The sequence below is a fragment of the Lathyrus oleraceus genome, chromosome 6, assembly GCF_024323335.1.
Source record: "Lathyrus oleraceus cultivar Zhongwan6 chromosome 6, CAAS_Psat_ZW6_1.0, whole genome shotgun sequence".
Lineage (NCBI taxonomy): Eukaryota > Viridiplantae > Streptophyta > Magnoliopsida > Fabales > Fabaceae > Lathyrus > Lathyrus oleraceus.
In genome coordinates, this window is record NC_066584.1 from 429,349,532 (window position 1) to 429,372,235 (window position 22,704).

The 22,704-nt window shown below is 39.1% G+C and overlaps 1 protein-coding gene across 1 annotated transcript in view; it reads left to right on the forward strand.

Moving 5' to 3' along the window:
- The first annotated feature begins 19,583 nt into the window (after positions 1 to 19,583).
- Positions 19,584 to 22,704, forward strand: part of LOC127096079 (uncharacterized) — a 64,800-nt gene continuing 61,679 nt past the window's right edge. The window contains exon 1 of the mRNA XM_051034699.1: positions 19,584 to 19,943. Coding sequence (XP_050890656.1) covers positions 19,584 to 19,943 — 360 coding nt within the window. The remainder of the gene's footprint in view (positions 19,944 to 22,704) is intronic.

Below are 22,704 nucleotides of genomic sequence, written 5' to 3' on the forward strand. Positions count from 1 at the left end.
AGGAGGTCTCCAGGTATCTTATTATGGTCTACAGTTCATTAGTGAAGGATTCAGAGCTATCAGAGTGTTCATCTGAATTTAATCAGGAGATTAGGGTTTCATGGCTACCTGCAACAGGCAATGTTTGGTTGGAAGTAGATGGGCTTATCTATGTCATGATTGGAGAGGCATCTTGGCCTAGGAAGATTCGCAATTATCTCAGAAAGATCCATTGGCAAGTAGTGCAATCAGTTCCTGATCATTTTGCCCTAAATTAGGATTTGGTTTAAAATCAGTTTATTTCTGATTCTTGGGGTGAAACTCTTTTCCATGGCCCTCCATATGTCCACAAGGGTCTACATACAAAAAATCAGCTCTTTATTTGAGCCAGAGGTGCTTCAATTGATCATCGGAATCGGGAATCTGACAGTTTGGGAAAAGTCAACTATGGGGCCAGAAAAGTCAACTCCTGACATTTTGAGAGTGGAATCTCAAAATTCATGCCTAGGGGAGACTACATGTGTAATTTGATCAAGGTTGGATCATGGATTCATCATTTAATCAGGAATTGGAAAAGTTACTTAATTTGGAAATGGTTGACTTTCCATTTATGGCAAGTTTTCATGATTGTTGCACTCACTTTAAGCCCATTTTCCATCAAGATAAAAGCTCCATTTGAAAATCTCTCCAACATGAACGTTGTTCCTCTTGTTCCAAGCTTTCGAGAGATATAAAGTTTGTTCCATTTGGATTAATATTGAGAAAGTTATGCTTAGTTAAAGTGAGACATGTTTTTAGGACACTTAGAAAACTTTCTAAGTCCAAAATCTTCAAAGTTTGTCAAGACTTATTGGCCAGTTTACTTGCACTTCAAGGAATCATTTGAAAATGTTTTCTTCACAAAGGTTGTACCTTGCCATGTCCTATTTCATATCCTTTTAGAATCATCTCATTTGGATCCATGGTTTGAGAGATACATTCACCTAAAGTGGGCACCATGACATGACTTTCTATGCAGATTTTAGGCCAAATTGGCCCAGCCAGTTCTGCATGATGAAACCTGAACTTGAGGCCCATTTTCACCTTCTTCCATTCATTATTTCAACTTGTGCTCAACATGAAAGTTACTAAGCTCCATGATATCTTGCTAATGTTTGCATTATTTCTCCAATTGGTGACTTGAGCATAAAGTTACATGGCCATAAAGTCACCATCTTGGACTATTTTCTTACTTGCCAAGCCATGCATAAAATAAGCACACGTTCTTTCCTCATTGGCCATGCTTTGGATATTTACTCACTTAAATTTGACCCAAAATAACAATATTTCACATGCCCTAATACACCTCACTTCACACTTTTATTCTCATGGATATCATTTATTTAAAAAGCCCATGGAAACACTTGATCCACCACTATTTAGAAGCTACAAACCCTAAACCTAACGGGGCATTGGAAATTCGTACCAAGGCAAGGCAAAGAGGTGACATAGAAGATCTTGAAGTGAGGCACATCTATCACTAGGTAACTCTATCACTCTTTTTTCCATGGCCATGAATGGTATACCTATGCTTATTATTGTTCACCATGCTAGGCTTATCATTGTTTACCATGCTCATCATCATATTCCTTTTCATGTTAATCATATGTTTGTGTTAATGCTATCGATTTGTGTTGCTGAATTTTTACCTTTAGCCGTGTCCATGTTGACCTCTTGTGGTCAACTTTTCTCCATGATTAAGCTATTATTTCTACTAAAACAAGATACCATGTTATTCTACACATTCCATACTTGAACTTTGGTTTTTATTTCATCTCATTTGGTGCCCTATAGTGCTTGTATTTTGTTGTGGAAGATTGGAAAAATTCATTGTGTTTCACGTGTCCTAGCTCATGCATGGCATTAGGGTTTGGTTGGATGAAGAAGATGATGCAGTGTCATTTCGTGAGCCGTTAGATCCATCATGCATGTTTTAATCATAGCCATCTATTTGTATTTTGTATTGTAGTGACTTAATGAAAGTTGCCCAATTGATAACCATGTCACATGCTTTTAAAAAATAAAATGTATATTTTAGTTGTTTCACATGCGGACTTAAAATTGTTTGGACTGGGCCCACGCCTGGCCCATTAGCATCATTCATGTCCACTTTTATTTTCTTTTTAATTCACATCTATTTTTCTGTTTTGATTTTAATTATTTAAAATATTTTCTTTGTCCATTAAATTACCCAAAAATATTTTTCATATTTCTTAATGTCTTATTTAATTTTATTTAATTTTTATTTCGTATTTATTTAATGTTAATATTTTATTTTAATTATTTATTCCAAATGGTCCATTTTAACACACTTTTTTTTCTTGATTTTATTTTATGACTTAAAATTATTTTTTGATTTTTGGGATGAAGGTTGACCAATGTCCCATGGTCAACCTGACCTTTTCTTGGAATTTTATTTCCCATTTTCAATTTATTTTGGATTTATTTTTGACCTAGTTTGGTTGGTTGACTTTCAATTTGACTTCTGTTTTATTTTAATTAATTTATGTACCAATTTTCATTATTTTCAAAATATTTTTGGGGGATGATGATGTCCTGACCCCACCTTACTTATTTTAATTATTCATAATTTTTTTGATTAATTTACTATTTATTCTTGATTTATTTCTAACCTAGTCTTATTGGTTGACTTTTAGTTTGACCTTTGTTTCATTTCAATGAATTCAATAACCAATTTTCATTATTTTTAAAAATCTTTTTGGGGGATGATGATGTCCTGACCCCACCTTATTTAGTTTAATTTTTCATAATTTTCTTGATTAGTTTACTATTTATTCTTGATTTATTTCTAACCTAGTCTTGTTGGTTGACTTTTAGTTTGACATTTGTTTCATTTCAATGAATTCAATAACCAATTTTCATTATTTTTAAAATCTTTTTGGGGGATGATGATGTCCTGACCCCACCTCTTTTAGTTTAATTTTTCATAATTTTCTTAATTAATTTGCTATTTATTTGATAATTTTTAAGTTGACTTGAGTTTTCAGTTGACTTCTTTATGATCGATGTTTGACTTAGGGATTGCTTATGGCAATTGAAGAGATCTTTTGATCCTCCCTTGTTCATCTCATATGCCATGTATTAGAGGCCTTGTATCTTGATTTTATTTGGTCCTTACCTTATTTCTCGATTAAATTATTCAGTGAACCCTTTTGGTACATATTTTCATCTGTCGGATCCATCTATCACCTGTTACATTTGTTTCTTTCATCCATGCTCAATATTGCTTGATTGTTTAACATGTTAATACTCCCATGCATTGTTTAATGCTCCATTATTTGATTCTTTGATTGGATTATACACTTGTTTACTCATCTATTGTTGGATAACTGTTGCCTACTTGTATGATGTATGAGGCATATATTCTTACTGTTTGATTTGCCATGAACAATCCCCATTCATAACAAATGTACCCCTCTCCCATGAAGTGTATAATGTTTATTCTTTCATTCTTTATTCATCTGTTAATACAAGAATTAAAATGAACATTCGATAATCATTTCAAAACAAGATCAAAAGCTTGATCTAACGTCGAGTAATCATTTTCAAAACTTAACAGAACCAGCACGTATTCATCCATCCTCTTGTAAGTCGATTGCTTCATGCATCGCCATTTCTCTTGTAAGTCGATTGCTTCATGCATCACCATCTACCTGTAAGTCGATTGCTTCTGGCATCGCCATCTACCCTTATCCTTGGTTCCTCTCCTTGCTCCATCCGTCGACTCTTGTTCCGTTTAGGTAACACCCATTAGGTAGAACCCTTTGTATGATAACATAGGTTGAATTCCCTTATTATTTGCATGCTAACATTAGGTAGATGTTCCCCTCTGTAAATCCTAACACATAGGTCCACATTGCATGACAACTCTAGGGCAGAGCTTCCCCACTTTTAGACCTTCCGTGCGTCTCCGATCTCGTGGCATGTCAATCCGTTCTATTGTAAAGGGGTAATTGCCTAAGACTCGATTCACCGAGCTGCGACACCTACTGCTAGAACGTTGAACACATTGCCCACTTTCCTTTGACACAACTGGTGTTCTCTTCTATAAGTCCATATTCAAATGGCAATCCCTAACCCGTAGTTAGTCGAACTACGACAACTCTGATTCTCATGTTCAGATGAGATACGTAGGCATGGGATGCGATGTCTTGCCGAGTTTTTGACTAACAACTAACAACTAATCCTTGCTCACTTTCGCCCTTGTTGCAATTATTTTCTCTCGCCCTCGTTGCGATCGAGACATTCCATTTCTCTTGCCCCAATTGCAATCGAGACCCTTGTTCCCGTAGTTAGGCGAACTACGTTTTGCTCTGATTCTCATTCCAGATGAGATACGTAGGCATAACACGCGATGTCTTAGCGAGCACACTTCTCTTTAGCCCATAGGTAGTCGAGTTACGAAGACTCTGATTCTCATACTCAGATGAGATATGTAGGCAGTGGATGCGACATCCTTGCGAGTCATTCCCTTTTGACTTTCTTTTAGCAGATAATACTTTAGATAAACCTACACCCTTTAGACTAGAACAACAAGGGTGGATCCCGTAGAGTACTACGGATGCGTAGGGGTGCTAATACCTTCCCTTCGCATAATCGACTCCTGAACCCAAGATTTGGTTGCGAGACCGTGTCTTTTCCTTTTTCTTCAGGTTTTCTTCGGTCGTTTCCTTTCCCTCCTTTGGGATAAATAATGAACGGTGGCGACTCTTCTGTTTTCTTTTTTTGCCGGTTGTTTTTTTCGCACCAGTCACTACGCCAAATAAGGGAAAAGAGGGCGCTTTTTTTGGCCTATAACAGCGCTTTAAAGCGCCCTCTAATCTGGCGCTGGCATAGGTAAAGACAACGCTTTTTTTCCTAGTGAAAGCGCTGTCTAAAGTGGCTCTTTAAGCCCTTTAAGGGCCACTTTAGAGGGCGCTTTTACTGGAAAGTGCCCTCTAAAGTGGAAACATTTAAGGGGATTAGAGGGCGCTTTTACTGGAAAGCGCCCTCTAAAGTGGATACTTTTAAGGGTTTAGAGGGCGCTTTCCAGTAAAAGCGCCCTCTAAACCCTTAAATGTTTCCACTTTAGAGGGTGCTTTCCAGTAAAAGCGCCCTCTAAAGTGGGTGGTTATTTAAATTTTTTATTTAAAAAGCGCTATATTTATTTATTTATTTTAGACAACCTGTATATTGAAGCAGTACACCCAAAACTATATAATTTGAAGCCCTTTTTCACACATTGCATTCAACAAGCCTTATATACAACAATCCATACATATACAACAATCCACTGATATATAATCGTTTAACTTCTAAAGATTCTATATACAACCAATTCATAACTTAAAAAGAAATAAAACTAAGTAGCAAAAGCATCTCTGAGATGTATGTTTTTTTTGCTAGCAGCAGTCTTCTTAGCAACAACCTCTTTTTGTTCAATATCAATAGCATGAACCTAAAATATCATAAAATTAGTTAGGTGATGTATAAGATCAAGAATTAACATTTTCTATGCATAAATATCATATAATTGTGTTTATACCTTTTTCTTTTTATGCAACTGACTCGATTTGCTGCGTAATCCCCTTATATTTTTGGTCCCTTATCTTTTGAAGATAGAATTGATATATGTTTAGATGGACATGTTCCATTGTCGTAGAGGGATACTTTCAAATATCCAGCATCATCATCTACGCGAATGAGGCTTGACGACAATACAGCATCTCCATCTAAACAAATATCAATTGATACTTTCGAGCATCCCTTGCCCCTTGCACGAATGATTGACTTCATAATAGCCATTTTACCTGTAAAAAAGAAAACAATTAAAATCAGATGACAAATGTAAAAACAATTAAAATCATAAAAGTCATTTTACCTGTAATAAAGAAAACAATTAAAATCATTTGACCTGTACCTTTTTCACTAAGTTCTCTTTCTTTTCTTGGTTGGAATATGTTCTACATGTCTCTTAACAACACGGACGGTTGGATTGATCCAAATACCCTCATTATGATCATTTCTAATATATGAATCATTTGATATAATATTCTCATCTTGATCATTTCTGGTAAACGATTCAATCTCAACATCAATATCACCTTGATCTCCAGTGTTTTCATCAATTACTTTGTTGGAAAAAAGAACTATAGACCATTTCGTACTTTTCGAATCATTGACATAGAACACTTGTCTAGCTTGAGAGGCTAGAATAAAAGACTCATCTTTGTATCCCACCCTATTAAGATCCACTTGCAAAAATCCTGACTTATCCATTCGAATGCCGTTATTATTTTCAACCCACTTGCAACCAAATATAGGAATCTGAAACTTCTCATAATCAAACACCCAAATGCGCTCGATAACACCAAAATACGACAGATTTGCAAATTTGAGGTTTAAGTCCTTCACACTTGATATGTGCATTGCTTCAGCTACCACAGTGACACCACTATTCTGCATATTACTTTTATCATCTTGTTCTTTGGTATAAAATGTGTATCCATTAATCGCGTATGCGCTATAAGAAAAAACATCGAAACTTGGACCATATGCTAAGCATCTCAACCTTTCTGTTATTGAAGCGGGATCTGAATAATACTTTGAATAAATATGATCCTTAAACCAAGGTATAAAACATCGATTGTGCTCTCGTACTATCCAATTTTCATTTCTATTGGGATTTAAACCTCGGAGAACATCCTTGTGAATTTCAACATACGGCTCAACCTCATTCTCATTGTGCAGAACATACAAATGCACTTGATCCCGTTCGACCCTTGATACTGCCACAATTTTATTTCCAATTAGATTTTTTCCTTCTTTCTTTTCGACAAGCTGAGACTTGGGGAGTCCGATTGACTGAACATTAGACAAATATTCAGTACAAAACTCAATCGCTTCTTCAACAATGTATCTTTCAACCATACAACCTTCTGGTCGACTTCGGTTCTTCACGTACCCTTTTAATATTTTCATATGACGTTCAACAGGGTACATCCATCTCATATAAGCTGGTCCACACAATTGTGTCTCTTTCACAAGATGAACAACTAGATGTACCATTATGTCAAAAAATGATGGAGGAAAAAACATTTCAAGCTCACACAAAGTAATAACGATTTCTTTTTGCAACATTGGTAAGATCGCAGGATTGATCACCTTACTGCAAATTGAATTGAAGAAAGAACACAACTTAGTTATAGAGCTTCTTACTTTTTCTGGAAGAATAGAACGTATACCTATTGGGAGAAAATGTTCCATTATAACATGGCAATCATGGGTCTTTAAACTCTTTAACTTGAGGTCTTTCATAGACACAAGTCTTCTAATATCCGAAGAGTACCCTTCTGGAACTTTAACTTCACTTAGAAACTTACACAATATTTTTTTCTCCTTTCTAGATAGAGTATAAGCAGCATGCGGTAGATATGTTCGTTTTCCTTTCTTCAAGGGTCCTAATTCAGTTCTTATTCCCATCGCTATCAAGTCCTTTCTTGCCTTAAGGCCATCCTTAGACTTTCCTTGTATATTGAGTAACGTGCCAATAACACTTTCAAATACATTTTTTTCAATATGCATAACATCAAGAAAATGTCTCACATACAAGGACTTCCAATACGGCAATTCAAAAAAAACTGACCTCTTCTTCCACCCACTTTTGACAAGTGTGTGGGCAAAAGGCTTGCCAAACTGAGTATCCAAATCTTCTCACCATGCAAATTCCAACATGTATAACTTCGATCAATTCCATGCCTCATTAGATGCGATGTCAACTGAACTGCGTCAACCCGTTTCCCATAACAACAACCCAAGCAAGGACATATCATTCTACTGGGGTCTTCGGCGTGCGCAACGGCAAACTTAACGAATTCTGATACCCCATTCTCGTACTCTCTCGACAATCGATTGGAAGACATCCATGTATTATCCATTACTAATTAGAATAAACAAAAAACAATTTCAGAAGAGTTCAAACACATTCGGACCTAGGTTTCTAATGATACTGGTGTTGACACAAAATCATATGTTCATAGGTCATATAACCCTAACTACTGGGTAATGTAGTCCCATTGCATGCGCTATCATGGTCACTAAAAACCAACCGTCAATTTCCTAATAAACCCAAACTATTTAAATGACTATGAATATTGAAACTTTATAGGTCGAAACAAACGTAGCATAGACAACAATAACATAAAACAGAAATTGGGCAAAGCTAAAACAAAGCAATAACATAAAACAGAAATTGGGCAAAGCGTGTACCTTTGATTGGTAGAAGGAGGAAACGCGCAGTAATAATGTAGATCTAACAGAGGTGGAAGGAAAACGCCTTAGAACCCTAACGTGAAAAAGAACGAAAATAACAGATAGGGAAATAACAAAACGCGCAGTATGTTATAATTTTAATGTTTACTAAAGGGGACATTAGAGGGCGCTTGTGGAAAAAAAGCGCCCTCTAAAGGGGGCCTAAGAGGGCGCTTATGGAAGCGCTCTCTAAGGCTTTCCAAAAGCGCTTTATAAGCTGGAAATGCACATGGACTTATAACAGCGCTTTATTCAAAGCGCCCTCTAAGGGTAACCTTAGAGGGCGCTTTCTAAAAAGCGCCATGTATTGTTGTCCCTCTATCTCCTCCTTATTTTTTCGTTTCACCTTAGAGGGCGCTTGTGGAAAAAAAGCGCCCTCTAAAGGGGGCCTAAGAGGGCGCTTATGGAAGCGCTCTCTGAGGCTTTCCAGAAGCGCTTTATAAGCTGAAAATGCACATGGACTTATAACAGCGCTTTAGTAAAAGCGCCCTCTAAGGATAACCTTAGAGGGCGCTTTATAAAAAGCGGCATGTATTGTTGTCCCTCTATCTCCTCCTTATTTTTTCGCTTCACCTTAGAGGGCGCTTTATTACAAAAGCGCCCTCTAAAGTGCGTTGTCTATTGCTCCTTATTTTTCGCTTCACTTTAGAGAGCGCTTTTGTAATAAAGCGCCCTCTAAGGTGCGCTGTCTATTCCAGTTTTTGGCGTAGTGAGTTGCGACAAATACTGATCGGGAAAATAGCAAGTGTACTATTTTGCCTGTTATAGTAATAATGGGGAAATTCTCCGAATGTCGATCTCAAGGACTGCACGTTAGTATTGAGTTTTAAATTATCATTCAATTAAACAAAAAGTATTAATTTGGTTTTTTGAGTGTAAAAAGAAAATAATAAAGAAATATGAAAATAAGGGTTTATAGAGAAAAAGGAACAATGACAGGGAATGTGTATGATTTATCCCTGTAATAACTCTGAGTTACTATTGCATCAACAAATATCAATTACTACCAGTTCTCAAGGGTATTTTCTCCCAAGTCCTTGGGTAGAAAACCTTTAATCAATCTACCCTAATTCCTATGTCCATAGCCAATTAGGATGAAGTTAAGCTGTATAATATCAAGAATACTCTGGTTCATACAGGGTATCCCTAGTCTTAGGTGATATCTACTGCAAAGTAACCTGATGAAAACCTTATCACTGACGGTCCATCCTAAGTGATAACTGTAAGACCCTAATTTTGGCTCTAAGATCCCTCATGGCCCATATCATATCATATCATGGCCTCAAGGATCATTTCATACCCTAGCTTCCCTCCTAGTGGGTGGGTTACCTTGTGAGTATGGTTCTTGATCACCAAGCATGTATTGCATTTGTATATCATTGCTTTTCATATGTTTACTAACCAAAAGTACAAAAATATTGTCATCTAACCATGTTGCTTGCAGATGAAGCCAGCTAGGTCAAGACAGTCAAATCAGACATTGAGCAATATATGGTGGCCATTCTTGAAGAATTTGGGCACCATGATCATTCATAAAGAGTTCATATAAGTTGTGATATCATTTGGAATCAAGATCTCAATTGAAAGAGGCTTGGAATTCATCAGAACATGGCCCAGTCCACCAAAACCCTAGAAAAGTCAACTGTGGTCAACTGTGCATTTAATCAGGGATTTGAAGGTGTGAGATGGTTAGAAAGACCTCATTCATGTCCATACAAGTCTCATTTGGCATTTCAAAGATCAAGGTTGAAGGATTTGAAGTCAGACAAAAAGTTTCCAAAAATGGAAATGACCTGTAATTTTCACCTGCCCAAAATGGAAAGTTTTTCTCCTCAAAATTACTTCATCATACAAGATTCAAATGAAATTTTGCCCAACATGAAAGTTGAAGATCTTGTTCTCACCTTTCCAAAAAGTCTAAGAACACTCAATTCCCATGTGTGGTTGGCAAGATATGGTCAAATCATTTTCAGAAAATGCCTAAATTCAAAGTGGCATAACTTTCACATGGAATGGCCAAATTGGATGGTTCTTCTTTGAGCAAACCACATTTGATGTGTACTATCCAAATCCATCATCACATTTCACCAAAAACCTTCACATAAAAAGGTCATTTTTCAAGTGGACCATTTAAAAATTGGTGGGAAAAAAGTCCAAATTTCAAAATACATGGAGTTTTCACATGGGACCAATTCCAATAGCTTCCAAATGCAATTTATGATTTGCTCAAGGTGAAAAATTACTGTTCCATTGGTCCAAGTCATCCAAGGGCAAATTGGCCAAAGTGCATTACAAGCTCATTCACTAATCATCAAAATTGTGCTAATCATGATTAAAGGGATGGATTAAGAGCATGTATAAAAGGTTAATGATAACAGAATTGAAAGGGAGGATAATCATTTTTTCAGATCCAATCCAAAAATTCTCCAATTCTCTCAAAATTTCACAATTTGCATTTTCACTTTCTTCATCAATTCTTCAAGAATTCGCTAATGCTTGTGCTAGTTCATGTTTGATTCATCATCTGCAGGCACTTTTAGAGTTCTGTTTGGGGAGATTGAAGCAAGAATCGTGCCAATTCACACTATTGCAATCTTGATTTCTTCAATGGCAGTGGCGAATTCCCACTGATTCACGCACTCTTGAGCTAAAAGATCATCACCAATCACCTTCATAACCAACATACTCCATCTGTTTCACATAATTGAAGCCAAAAACACACAGAATCACGAGCTACACTTCAAGAAGGTAAGAATTCGAACTCTTTAATCCATGCAATTGCCATGTGGTTTAGATAGATCCTTTGACATAGAGTAGTTTGGCGTTCGAATCATGTATTTTCATTGAGTAATCATCAAGATATCTTGATTTAAAGTTTGTGCACCATAACTATTCTTGAGTGGATCTTTGTGTACGTTAACTTCTGGACAAAACCATCACCATATCCATGATCTACGCTGAGAGACGGAGAGAACCATATATGGCATGTGTATTTCCATTAAAAAATGTTCATGTGGAAATCTGGAAGTGATGAACATGAAGAATGCGCTTGAGCTTCAAGAATTCTGGAAATTTTACGCGTTTGATCTTGTATTCATGCGTTTCAATTTAAAATCTTGTTTACCGCCGGATCCGTCGAATCACAAGGCGCCACTGCATTAAATGGGACGCTGCGTTTTGCGCCCTAGCCTTGAATATTACAAAAATGCCATTCGTATTAATTAAATTCATTTCACAACTTAAATAAATATTTCATTATTTCAATCAAACTTCCAAAAATCATAACTAGTTCAATTTTAATCCAAATTAGGTGGGAATTTTTTTGTTGAATTCCAAATTTCCTCTAGTTTTTTTAGGCATAGTAATTCAAGTTGTGCCTGGTGATTTTTTGGATTGGCTTAATGATCTTTGACATAGGTGCATTATATGTATGTTTCACCATATTGATCATAAAATAATCATGCTTGCTCCAAAATGAATGAAATTTCACATGCTTGTTCTTGACTCTCTCCTGGTGATTTTGGTATATAGTTTGCTATTTTTGAGTCCTTGGTTAGAGAGATATGATATAATCTTCATGAGTGTGACAATATATGTCACACTATGCTATGCTGTGTTCATGATTTTATTATCCATGCTTATGGTATGCCTATGGCTCTGATTTTTTGCATGCGATATCATATGAATGTCTAGTTCCCCATGATTTTTTGTGGATTTGATTGATCCATTTCCTATTTGATTTGGATTTTTGTTTGCTGTTAGCAATTTTTGGATTGTTTTTTGAGTGATCAAACTATATAGCTTGTAAAATGTTCATACCTTATCATATGAAGATGAAATTTGGTGGAGTGTTTCTTAACATGTTTAGATTCACTTTGGCTTTGGTCCCATTCATTTCTCACTTGTTCATACTGTTTTACAATTGATTGAAGTTGACACTTGGTTTGTGACCTAGTTTAGGTTGATTTTTGCATGCCATGACATGTTGAATTTAATTTCTCTACTTCCTCTTGTCCAAATAGCATGAAATTTGACATGTAACTCATTGAATGTGTCCTGTTTAGAATAGAATTTTTGTGGAATTTATTGAGCTGTTTTGATATTTGTTTGATTGGAATCATTCTGTTTACTCACATGTGGTTCACACTTGCTTACTTTGAGTTAAATTGTGCATGAAATGAATTTAGTGCATAGTTTGGATGTGAGACCAATTGGTCCTTCTTCTTAATTGATAAACCTTGGTTTTGGTTATGTTTCACTTGCTGTTTTACATTTTTTCCATCCTTTGGACCCTAGGCTTGTCCTAGTGGTCTTGTTACTCATGTTTGAGTTTGACTTTGACTTTTCAGGTTAAGAAGCAAAGTGCTTTAAAGGAATTAATGCAAGTTGATTGTTTCATTTGATTATTGTGAACTAATTTGTTTGTTTTGTAGGGTGCTTGGTTCGCTTGAGCTTTGTGCTATGCACATATTGCATTGTTTGATTACACATTGTTGTTGATTCTTATGTTGTTGTTTTGTTTATGTTGGGATGCTGATTATATTTGATTGATTTCAGGTACCCTTAGTTGCTCAGTTCTTTTGAGAACTTGCATTGCTTTTCTTGTATAGCATTTGCATTGAGGTAGACTCTCTTATCTCCATGTAGTCTGGAAGACCTGGCTTGTTACTTAGCCAGGCAACTGTCTGAAGTCCTCCTTAAGAGGCAATGTTTGTGCTTGTTTATATTTTGTCCCCAAGCAGGAAAAGTCCTTTAAATAAGGCAATTGGTGGATATAAGAGATATGTAGCCTATCTCCCACTATTCTGTGAGTCTTCTCCTTGCTCCCATTACATGGTTGTAGCATTGGGATCCTAGCCCAAGATCTATAGAGTCAATAAAAATGTGGAGAGAGTTCCTACTTTCTGAACTCCCACACCTTCTGATATTCAATACTCTCTCTGACCAGAGATAAGAGTGATGAGGCACACCCCTCATATCCTTTCATCTGCTTCACCTTAGCCCCTCAATGGCAAGGTTAAGAGCACCATTAACCCCATTCCAATTGGCTTTAATGCCTCTCCCTTTGTTTGAGCCTAATTGATTGGTTATAGTGTGTGCTACTTGAATTTATGTGATTGATTATTTGATTCACTTATACATGATTGCTTGATTGCCTTTTGTGCATTTATTATCATTGATTGTTCATTCTAGCATGATCATTATTGCATATCTTTGTGACCTATGTTTGTTTGCCCATGGAGGATACAATTGTAAGTCCATGTAGATTGGCTTTTGTTCCCATGATATGGAAGGGATAGAGTGTAAGACCTCATTGGTCACTCATATCCTCTTTGCCCTTTTGCTTGATGCACCTTGTTTGTTGTATGTGAGGACGCAATTGTAAGTCCCTGTGATGTGGCATTTGTGTTCCTAGGATCATACTGTGGAGGTTAGAGTAAGCCCAGATAGATTGGCATTTGACATCCATTGTTTTGCTTTTGTTTTGTTTATGTGAGGATGCAATTGTAAGTCCCAGTGATGTGGCATTTGTATTCCTATGATCATATGTAGGAGATTGGTATAAGCCCATTTATTGGCATCCGGTATCCTCTTTTGTTTGTTTGCTTTAGGAGATTAGTGTAAGACCATTGAGTGGCATCTGATATCCATGTTTGTTTTAGGAGATTGGTATAAATCCATTTATTCGTAACCGATATCTGCTTTTGTCGTGAGATTGGTGTAATACCATCGAGTGGCATCCGGTATCACTTTGTTTGTTCATCCCTTATTGTTCATTGCGTATTCCTAAGGACACACTTGAATCATCCTCTATATGATTTCAAGAGGTGAACCCTTCTAAGAAGTTTTACATCCTTTCATCCATTCCATTCACCCCCTTGTGTCCTAAACCTTTTCACACATACTTTTAAAACTTGAAATAAATGTTGTGCAAACATCCTCACCTCTTTCTAAATTAGAAACTTGGACCTTAAGTCCATGATTTTCCAAACTTCATTTTTGTAAATACTTCTTTTTGAATTGACTCTAATCATACCTTGACCATACTTTGTAAATAATCCAAATCAATTAACTTCACCCCTTCAATTTCTTTGTGGCTTTGTCCATGTTTGTTAAGTTTTCATACATTAGCCATAGGTTTGATTTATCCTAGTTGGTTGATGTTAATCTCACCTATTTGTCCTTAGTTGATTGAATTGTAAGTCTTCCTTGCTTATTATAGGGTTAACCCCTCTCTAGCAAGTTTAAGCTTTTCTCACATGGTGGACTTGTTGTTTCATAAGGTTGAGTTTTCTCCCGTGGGTAACGTAAGACCTTAGGGCTTGTGTTTAAAATTGAATTCACTAATTTTTTGGAAATCTTTTAGCCGAACTACGGCGTTTTGATCCTTTACCTTTCATGGAAAGGTACGTAGGCAACGGTTCATCCGTTCAAACACAAAAATAATTAACTTGTACATTCTTTTCTCATCATCCCAATCATGTTTGCAGAATACTTATGTCATGACAAATAATAATTTTCAAACAACAAGTGTGAAAAGGACTCCCTAGGAGTACCTAGGACGCATTGGGTGCCTAACACCTTCCCTTTGCGTAATTTACCCCTTACCCCGATCTCTGATCTTTTCATTAGTTTTCTACGTGTAAAACTTCTTAGGCTTTTGTTCGCTTTTTAGCCAGTCCTTAGGATAAATAAAAGTGCGGTGGCGACTCTATGTTTTGTATACTTTGCTTATGATTTAATCAATAGATCATATAGTAACGAATACACCGCTACAGAAAAATGGCGACTCTGCTGGGGATAAATTATCAACATCCTTGGTGGTATTGCCAACTTTTCACCTTTGTTGTGTGATATATTATTATTCGTTATTTGACATATTTTTGTACAATTTGGGATAACTGTATTGATTGTAATGTTTGAATTGCTTGATATACAAATGTTGTTTGCTTTGGTGATCTCTGTGAGATGAGTTCTATACCCGAACTCGAGTGCACTCTAGGATAGGAGAATGGCATAGTCTTGTCGATTGGTGTGGAGTATTCCTTAGCCAGTTGACTTGCGAGTCCATTCACTTGGTGGAGGTCATGTTGGATTAATAATGTCACACAAGTTATTTGTGGTTAGGCATTATTATTTCAATCATGTGCCTTAGAAGCCAAGGACCTTAATTTACCAAACCCATCTTGGCCTATTTTTAGGACGTAGTGCGGAGGTCGTTCAGATGTAAGTTCTGATGCGATTGTTACGCGATACTACACTCATAAGAGTTTCTCTTGAGAATATTTTTGGAATACGAGTATTCGTTCCTCCGATAATATCCGAAAGATGGGACGATGATTATGGGAACCTCTGATAGAACATGTCTGGCAGGTTTAAACACTAGTACATTCCCTTTGGGTGGTTCTTAACCAAGACTCCATGCTCGTGACTCTCAGCAAACCCGTGATTCATGGTCGAGTCGTTCCGACACCGTTAATATCAATGGAACCTGGGTGTTGATCAGGTGTAAAACCTAAATCCACCAAGAAGGATGGTTGATATTAGGGATGTCAGAGCCGGTTCATGTACCGTTAATATCAATGGAACTTGGGTGTCGATAGGGTGAAAACCTAAATCCACCAAAATGGATGATTGATATTAGGGATGCAATGAGCTTTCCCATGACCTTTGTCTGGTGTGCTTTGCTTGATCCTTGAGTGTGTTTGTTGCATTCATACATTCATGCATTCATCCGCATTCATGTCATCAAAAAGAGAAAATTTTCAAGGAACTTAAAAGGGTTTATTTGCAAAATTTTCAGACATGGAAAGACCAAAAAGGCATACAAAGAAGTACAGTTTCCGACAACCTGATGTAAAAGAGTTAAGGAATCTAACATATTATGTACTAGATCCCTTGGGTTTCAAGGCTCGATATGGGAAGCTTCTACCTCTGCTGACTACTCAGGTTGATGAGGGCTTGATGAGTACTCTTGCTCAATTCTATGATCCGTTGTATCACTGCTTCTTATTTCCGGACTTCCAGTTGCTGCCTACTTTGGAAGAGTACTCTCACATCATTGGGATTCCGATTCTGGACCAGGTGCCGTTCAGTGGCCTAGAGAGTATTCCATCTGCTCGAGAGATTGCCAGTCTGTTGCATATAGATGAAGATCTGATCAAAGCTAATCTGGCTACCAAAGGCGGAATTCAGGGTTTCTCTTCCGAGTTCCTTGTCGCTCAAGCTACCTTTTATGGAGAAGCCAGGAGTGAAGATGCCTTTGAGGCCCTGTTTGTGCTACTCATCTATGGCTTAGTGCTATTCTCCAACTTCGACAAGTTCATGGACATGAATGCTATTAGGATCTTCTCAGTTCTTAATCCAGTTCCGACTTTGTTGGGTGATGCCTATGTCTCTCTTCACCTAAGGAATATGAAGGGTGGAGGAGTTATTGTCTGTTGTCTACCTTTGCTGTACAAGTGGTTTATTTCGCACTTGCCGCAGACAGTTGCTTTTAAGGAGAACAAGGGATGTCTACGGTGGTCTCAGAGGCTTATGTCTCTAACTAATGACGATATCTCTTGGTATGATCGCGTGTATGATACCGTTCAGATCATTGACTATTGTGGTGAATTCCCGAATGTGCCTCTTCTTAGTACATGTGGTGGAATCAGCTACAACCCTATACTTGCACGTCGTCAGCTTGGGTTCCCCCTAAAGGATAAACCTCATAACATTCTGTTAGAAGGTGTATTCTTTCAGGAGGGTAAAGATCCCCAAGGCCTGAAAGCCAGATTTGTCCGTGCTTGGCGCAGTATCCACAAGAAGAGTAGGAATGAGTTAGGCCCGAAGAACTGCATTGCTTTGGAGCCATACACTTCTTGGATCAGACGGAGAGCTGCCACCTACCTGATGCCATATGACTATCCGAGACCTACACCTTTGGATGTGGCTGGGCCTTCAACCCTCCTTATCCAACGTGTAGAGGAGTTGAGAGAAGAAGACCTTTCGCGTGCTTGGATCCGTGAAAGAGAGGAATTGCTGCAGCAGATTAAGGAGAAGGATGCTCTGATAGAGTTCCTCGAGCATCAGGTGATCGACGATCCGAACGACACTTGGACTTCTCTGCTTCCTCAATCTTCCAAGTTTTGGAAGAGGAAGTACGATCAGCTTGCTAAGGCAAAGGCAGATATGGAAGCAGCTTATGAGAGAGAGATCAAGAAGCTGTGTACTTCTCGTCTCCCAGCATCCCGAGCTTCTAGGGATCCATAGGATGTTATTTTCCTTTTCTCTTTGTAATAATCCAAAATGCTGTACTTCTTTGTCCAATATATTGAATGAGATATTTTCCATGTGAAATATAAAATGCTTTTAATGATCAAAATATTGCAAATAATACTCTAAGGGTTCCTTGAAATAAAATAAAGCATCTGCACAAGCATTTCATACATCATGTTGCATAAGCAGGTACCTTGTTTCTGGTCTTCTTGTCCTAACTCTGTGCTCTTCATTTATTTTGAAGACAAGCTGACTCACCGGTATTACACTCGAGCCAATTCTGCAAGAGTAATGGATCAGCTAGAGCAAGAAAACCGTGAATTGAAAGAAGAGGTCGCCAGACTTGGCGCTTTGATGGAGCAACTCCTTGCTGCTCAGAATCAACCTGCTCAACCGCCTGCAACTCCTGTCCAGAGGACTGTTGTCTCAGAGGTCGCTACTTCTGCTGTGCCTGCTGCCAGTGTTCCTTATATGCCCAACGCCATGCCAGCCGGGTTCCCTTGGGGGATGCCTCCAGGTTTCATGCCTGATCTGCCTGCTCCAACCTTTGCTCACCTGCCGGCATCTAGCCCGGTCATTACTGCTGCTCCTCCTGTTGTACATGCCATGCCAAGGGCAGACGACCCCATCTATCATTCCAAGCCATCTGAGGGCCCGGACGTTAACGAAAAGATGGAAGCTATGAATGACCAATTCCTTGAGCTGAGGAAGGAATTTAAGACCCTCAGAGGTAAAGATCTATTCGGCAAGTCTGCTGCCGAGCTCTGCCTTGTTCCAGGTGTGAAAATACCAACCAAATTCAAAGTCCCTAACTTTGAAAGATACAAAGGGAACACCTGTCCGCTTGCTCACCTTGTTATGTACGCCAGGAAGATGTCTACACAGACCGACAATGATCAGCTATTGATCCACTACTTCCAAGACAGCTTGTCTGGTGCTGCGCTCCGTTGGTATATGAGTCTGGATAGTGCCAACATCAGATCCTTCAACGACCTTGGCGAGGCCTTCGTCAAGCAGTATAAATATAACGTCGATATGGCGCCTGACAGAGATCAACTCAGGTCTATGTCGCAGAAAGACAAGGAAACTTTCAAAGAGTACGCCCAGAGGTGGCGAGAGCTGGCTGCTCAGATTACTCCACCACTCGAGGAAAAATAAATGACTAAGATTTTCCTGAAAACTCTTAGCTCATTTTATTATGAGCGAATGGTAGCTAGTGCTCCCTCTGACTTCACCGAAATGGTGAACATGGGGATGAGACTTGAAGAGGGTGTCCGTGAAGGACGTTTGGCGAAAGATGAAGGCTCTTCTAGCAAGAGGTATGGCTCATTTGCTAAGAAGAAAGATGGGGAAGCACATGCTGTGCAGTCCCATAAATCAAGGAAACCTCCCGTTCAGAGGAAACCAGCACGCCGTGCCGGTCATCAGCATCAGGTGGCCCATATTGCGCCTGTCTTTAAAGACAATGCTCAACATCAGCAATATCAACCTCAGCAACAGTATCAACAGCCTCAATATCAGCAACAGCAACGTCCACAGCAACAGGCCTACCAGCCTCGGGGAAGCACAACAAATCAAGCCAATTTGAGTTATGACCGGAAAAGATCAGCTTCGATCCTATCGCTATGTCATACGCAGAGCTTTATCCCTCCTTGTTGGAGAGAAAATTGGTAACTCCCAGGGACCCTCCTGCTATTCCTGCAAATCCACAATGGTGGTATAAACCAGATCAGCATTGTGTGTATCATTCCGGAGCTCTGGGCCATAATATAGAAAATTGTTATCCACTCAAAACTAAGGTTCAGGACCTTATGAGGTGTGGAATTTTGAACTTCGAAGATTCGGGCCCAAACGTCACCAAGAACCCATTGCCTTCGCATGGGAAATCTGTAAATATGGTCCAGGGATGCCATGGGAAATACAAAGTCAAATATGTGAGTCATATTCGACGATCGTTGGTGGAGCTACACCGTTTGTTGTGTCAGTATAGCTACATGGAGCATGACCATGACAAGTGCCGCATCTGCTCGGTGAATCGCTTGGGGTGCAATCAGGTACGAAGAGAGCTGCAAGAGCTGTTAGACGAAGGTACCATTGAGATTCTCCAGAATCGCAATGTTGATAAAGACGAACTTGAGATCAATGTTATATCTCCAGTGTTCAAATTGCCAGAGCCTGTTGTTATTCGCTACGATAGCAACAAGCCGAAGACTTCTCCTTCCCTTGTGATTAAACCTACCGGCCCAGTGCCGTATTCCTCTGATAAAGCTGTGCCGTTCAGGTACAACCCAGTTGCTGTGCAAGATGGGGTAGAAGTGCCTCTGCCTTCAACTGCTGTGACCAACATTGCCGATGTAAGCGGCCTGACCCGGAGTGGTCGAGTATTCTCTGCGCCTCCTAAGGCTGTTGCTTCTGAATCTGCCGAGCGTCCGGTTGGGACTGCTGTTAATATCCAGAATCCGGCACTTGATGTTGCCAGACCCTCCTCCGTGCAAAAAACTCCTACTTCTTCAGCTGGCCCGAGTGGCGTTTCAAATGAAGAATCTGATGAGATGCTGAGGCTCATCAAGAAGAGCGAGTATAATGTTGTAGACCAGCTTCTACACACGCCATCCAAAATCTCCATACTATCCTTGCTGATGCATTCAGAACCCCATAGGGAGGCTCTGCAGAAAGTCTTGGATTTGGCGTACGTTGATCACGACGTCACTATTGAACAATTTGACAGTATCGTTGTAAACATCACTGCTTGCAACACCTTGAGTTTCAGTGACGCGGATCTCCCTGAGGAGGGAAGAGACCACAACATGGCTTTACACATATCTCTGAACTGCAAATCTGATGCTATGTCCAACGTGTTGGTGGACACTGGATCATCTCTTAATGTGTTGCCTAAATCCACACTCTCTCGATTGTCATATCAATGTCCTCCTATGAGGCAGAGTGGGGTTGTTGTGAAGGCATTTGATGGGTCGCGCAAGACCGTGATTGGGGAAGTTGATCTCCCTATCAAGATAGGCCCAAGTGATTTCCAGGTTACCTTCCAGGTAATGGACATCCACCCATCTTATAGCTGTCTCCTTGGCAGACCATGGATTCACGAGGCTGGCGCCGTGACATCCACCCTACACCAGAAGCTGAAGTTTGTTAAGAATAAGAAACTGGTCGTGGTAGGGGGAGAAAAGGCTCTCCTGGTTAGCCACCTGTCTTCTTTCTCATATATCGATGTAGAGGATGAAGTTAGAACTCCATTCCAAGCTTTATCCATTGATGAACCCATAGAGAAGAAGTCTCCATCATTTGCTTCCTACCGTGATGCAAAGCTGGCCATTGAATGTGGTGCAGTTGCTGGTTTAGGGAAGGTGATCGAGCTGGAAGACAACAAATCCCTGGCTGGCATTGGCTATTGTTCTGGGGCATATAATGAGCACGGTCTGTTCACGAGTGGAGGATTCATCCATGATGATCAGCCTGAAGAAGAGGAAGCTGCTGCTATCATTGAAGAAGATGCAGAGGATATGAGCAATTTCGTTATTCCTGGTGGTGTCTGCCACAATTGGGTCGCTGTGGATGTTCCTACAGTTATCCGTAGATCAGAGTAAATATGCTCACTTTATTTAAACCCTTCTCCCATGCCAAAAGGAGAAGTGATGACATTATTGGCTCATATATACAATGATGTTTTCATTCAATTAATGCATTGTTAAACATTTGTTTTTCCATTTGTTTTCACTTTTTGCTTTTTCATGAAATCAGTGATCACAAAAAACCCATAAAAAAAAACAAGAATAAAATCAACCTTTTTCATCTGCATAATGGTTTGTTTGTTTAAATTCTAAAGTTTTTCATTAACCAAAATCATTATGCAGGTTGATTCTAAAACCCATTGAACATAATGATCCAATGCCATCTCCCAACTTTGAATTCCCTGTATTCGAGGCAGAGGAAGATGATGTTGAAGGAATTCCTGATGAGATTACCCGTCTCCTTGAGCACGAGAAGAAGATCATTCAGCCGCATCTCGAAGACTTGGAAGCAGTCAACTTGGGGTCTGAGGATTGTGTTCGCATGGTGAAGATTGGGGCACTCCTTGAGGAGTTTGTCAAGAAGGATTTGATCAGCTTGCTACGAGAATATTCAGATATCTTCGCTTGGTCATATGAAGACATGCCGGGTTTAGATACAGATATTGTGCAACATTTCCTGCCTTTGAAGCCTGAGTGCGTGCCAGTGAAGCAGAAGCTCAGAAGAACTCATCCAGAAATGGCAGTGAAGATCAAAGAGGAAGTTCATAAGCAAATTGATGCGGGGTTTCTGGTGACTTCTACATATCCTCAATGGGTGGCCAATATTGTGGCTGTTCCTAAGAAGGACGGAAAAGTCCGTATGTGCGTTGATTATAGAGATTTGAATAAAGCTAGCCCAAAAGATGATTTTCCTCTACCACACATTGACATGTTGGTAGACAACACAGCTAAATTCAAAGTCTTTTCCTTTATGGACGGATTTTCCGGATATAATCAAATTAAGATGGCACCAGAGGATATGGAGAAGACAACATTCATCACACCTTGGGGAACATTCTGTTATCGAGTGATGCCCTTCGGTTTGAAGAACGCCGGAGCCACGTATCAACGAGCCATGACTACCTTGTTTCATGATATGATGCACAAGGAGATAGAGGTCTATGTTGATGATATGATTGCTAAGTCCCGAACGGAAGTTGAACATGTTGAGCATTTGTTGAAGCTTTTTCAGCGTTTGAGGAAGTTTAGACTCCGCCTGAATCCGAACAAATGTACCTTTGGGGTCCGTTCCGGAAAGTTATTGGGTTTCATTGTCAGCGAGAGAGGTATTGAAGTTGATCCTGCAAAGGTCAAAGCAATACAAGAGATGCCTGCACCCAAAACCGAGAAGCAAGTCCGAGGTTTTCTTGGCCGCTTGAATTATATTTCCAGATTTATATCCCACATGACTGCCACATGTGCGCCGATATTCAAGCTCCTTCGGAAAGATCAGTCTCATGATTGGACCGAGGATTACCAGAAAGCTTTCGACAGTATCAAAGAATATCTGTCCGAACCTCCGATCTTGTCTCCGCCTGTGGAAGGAAGA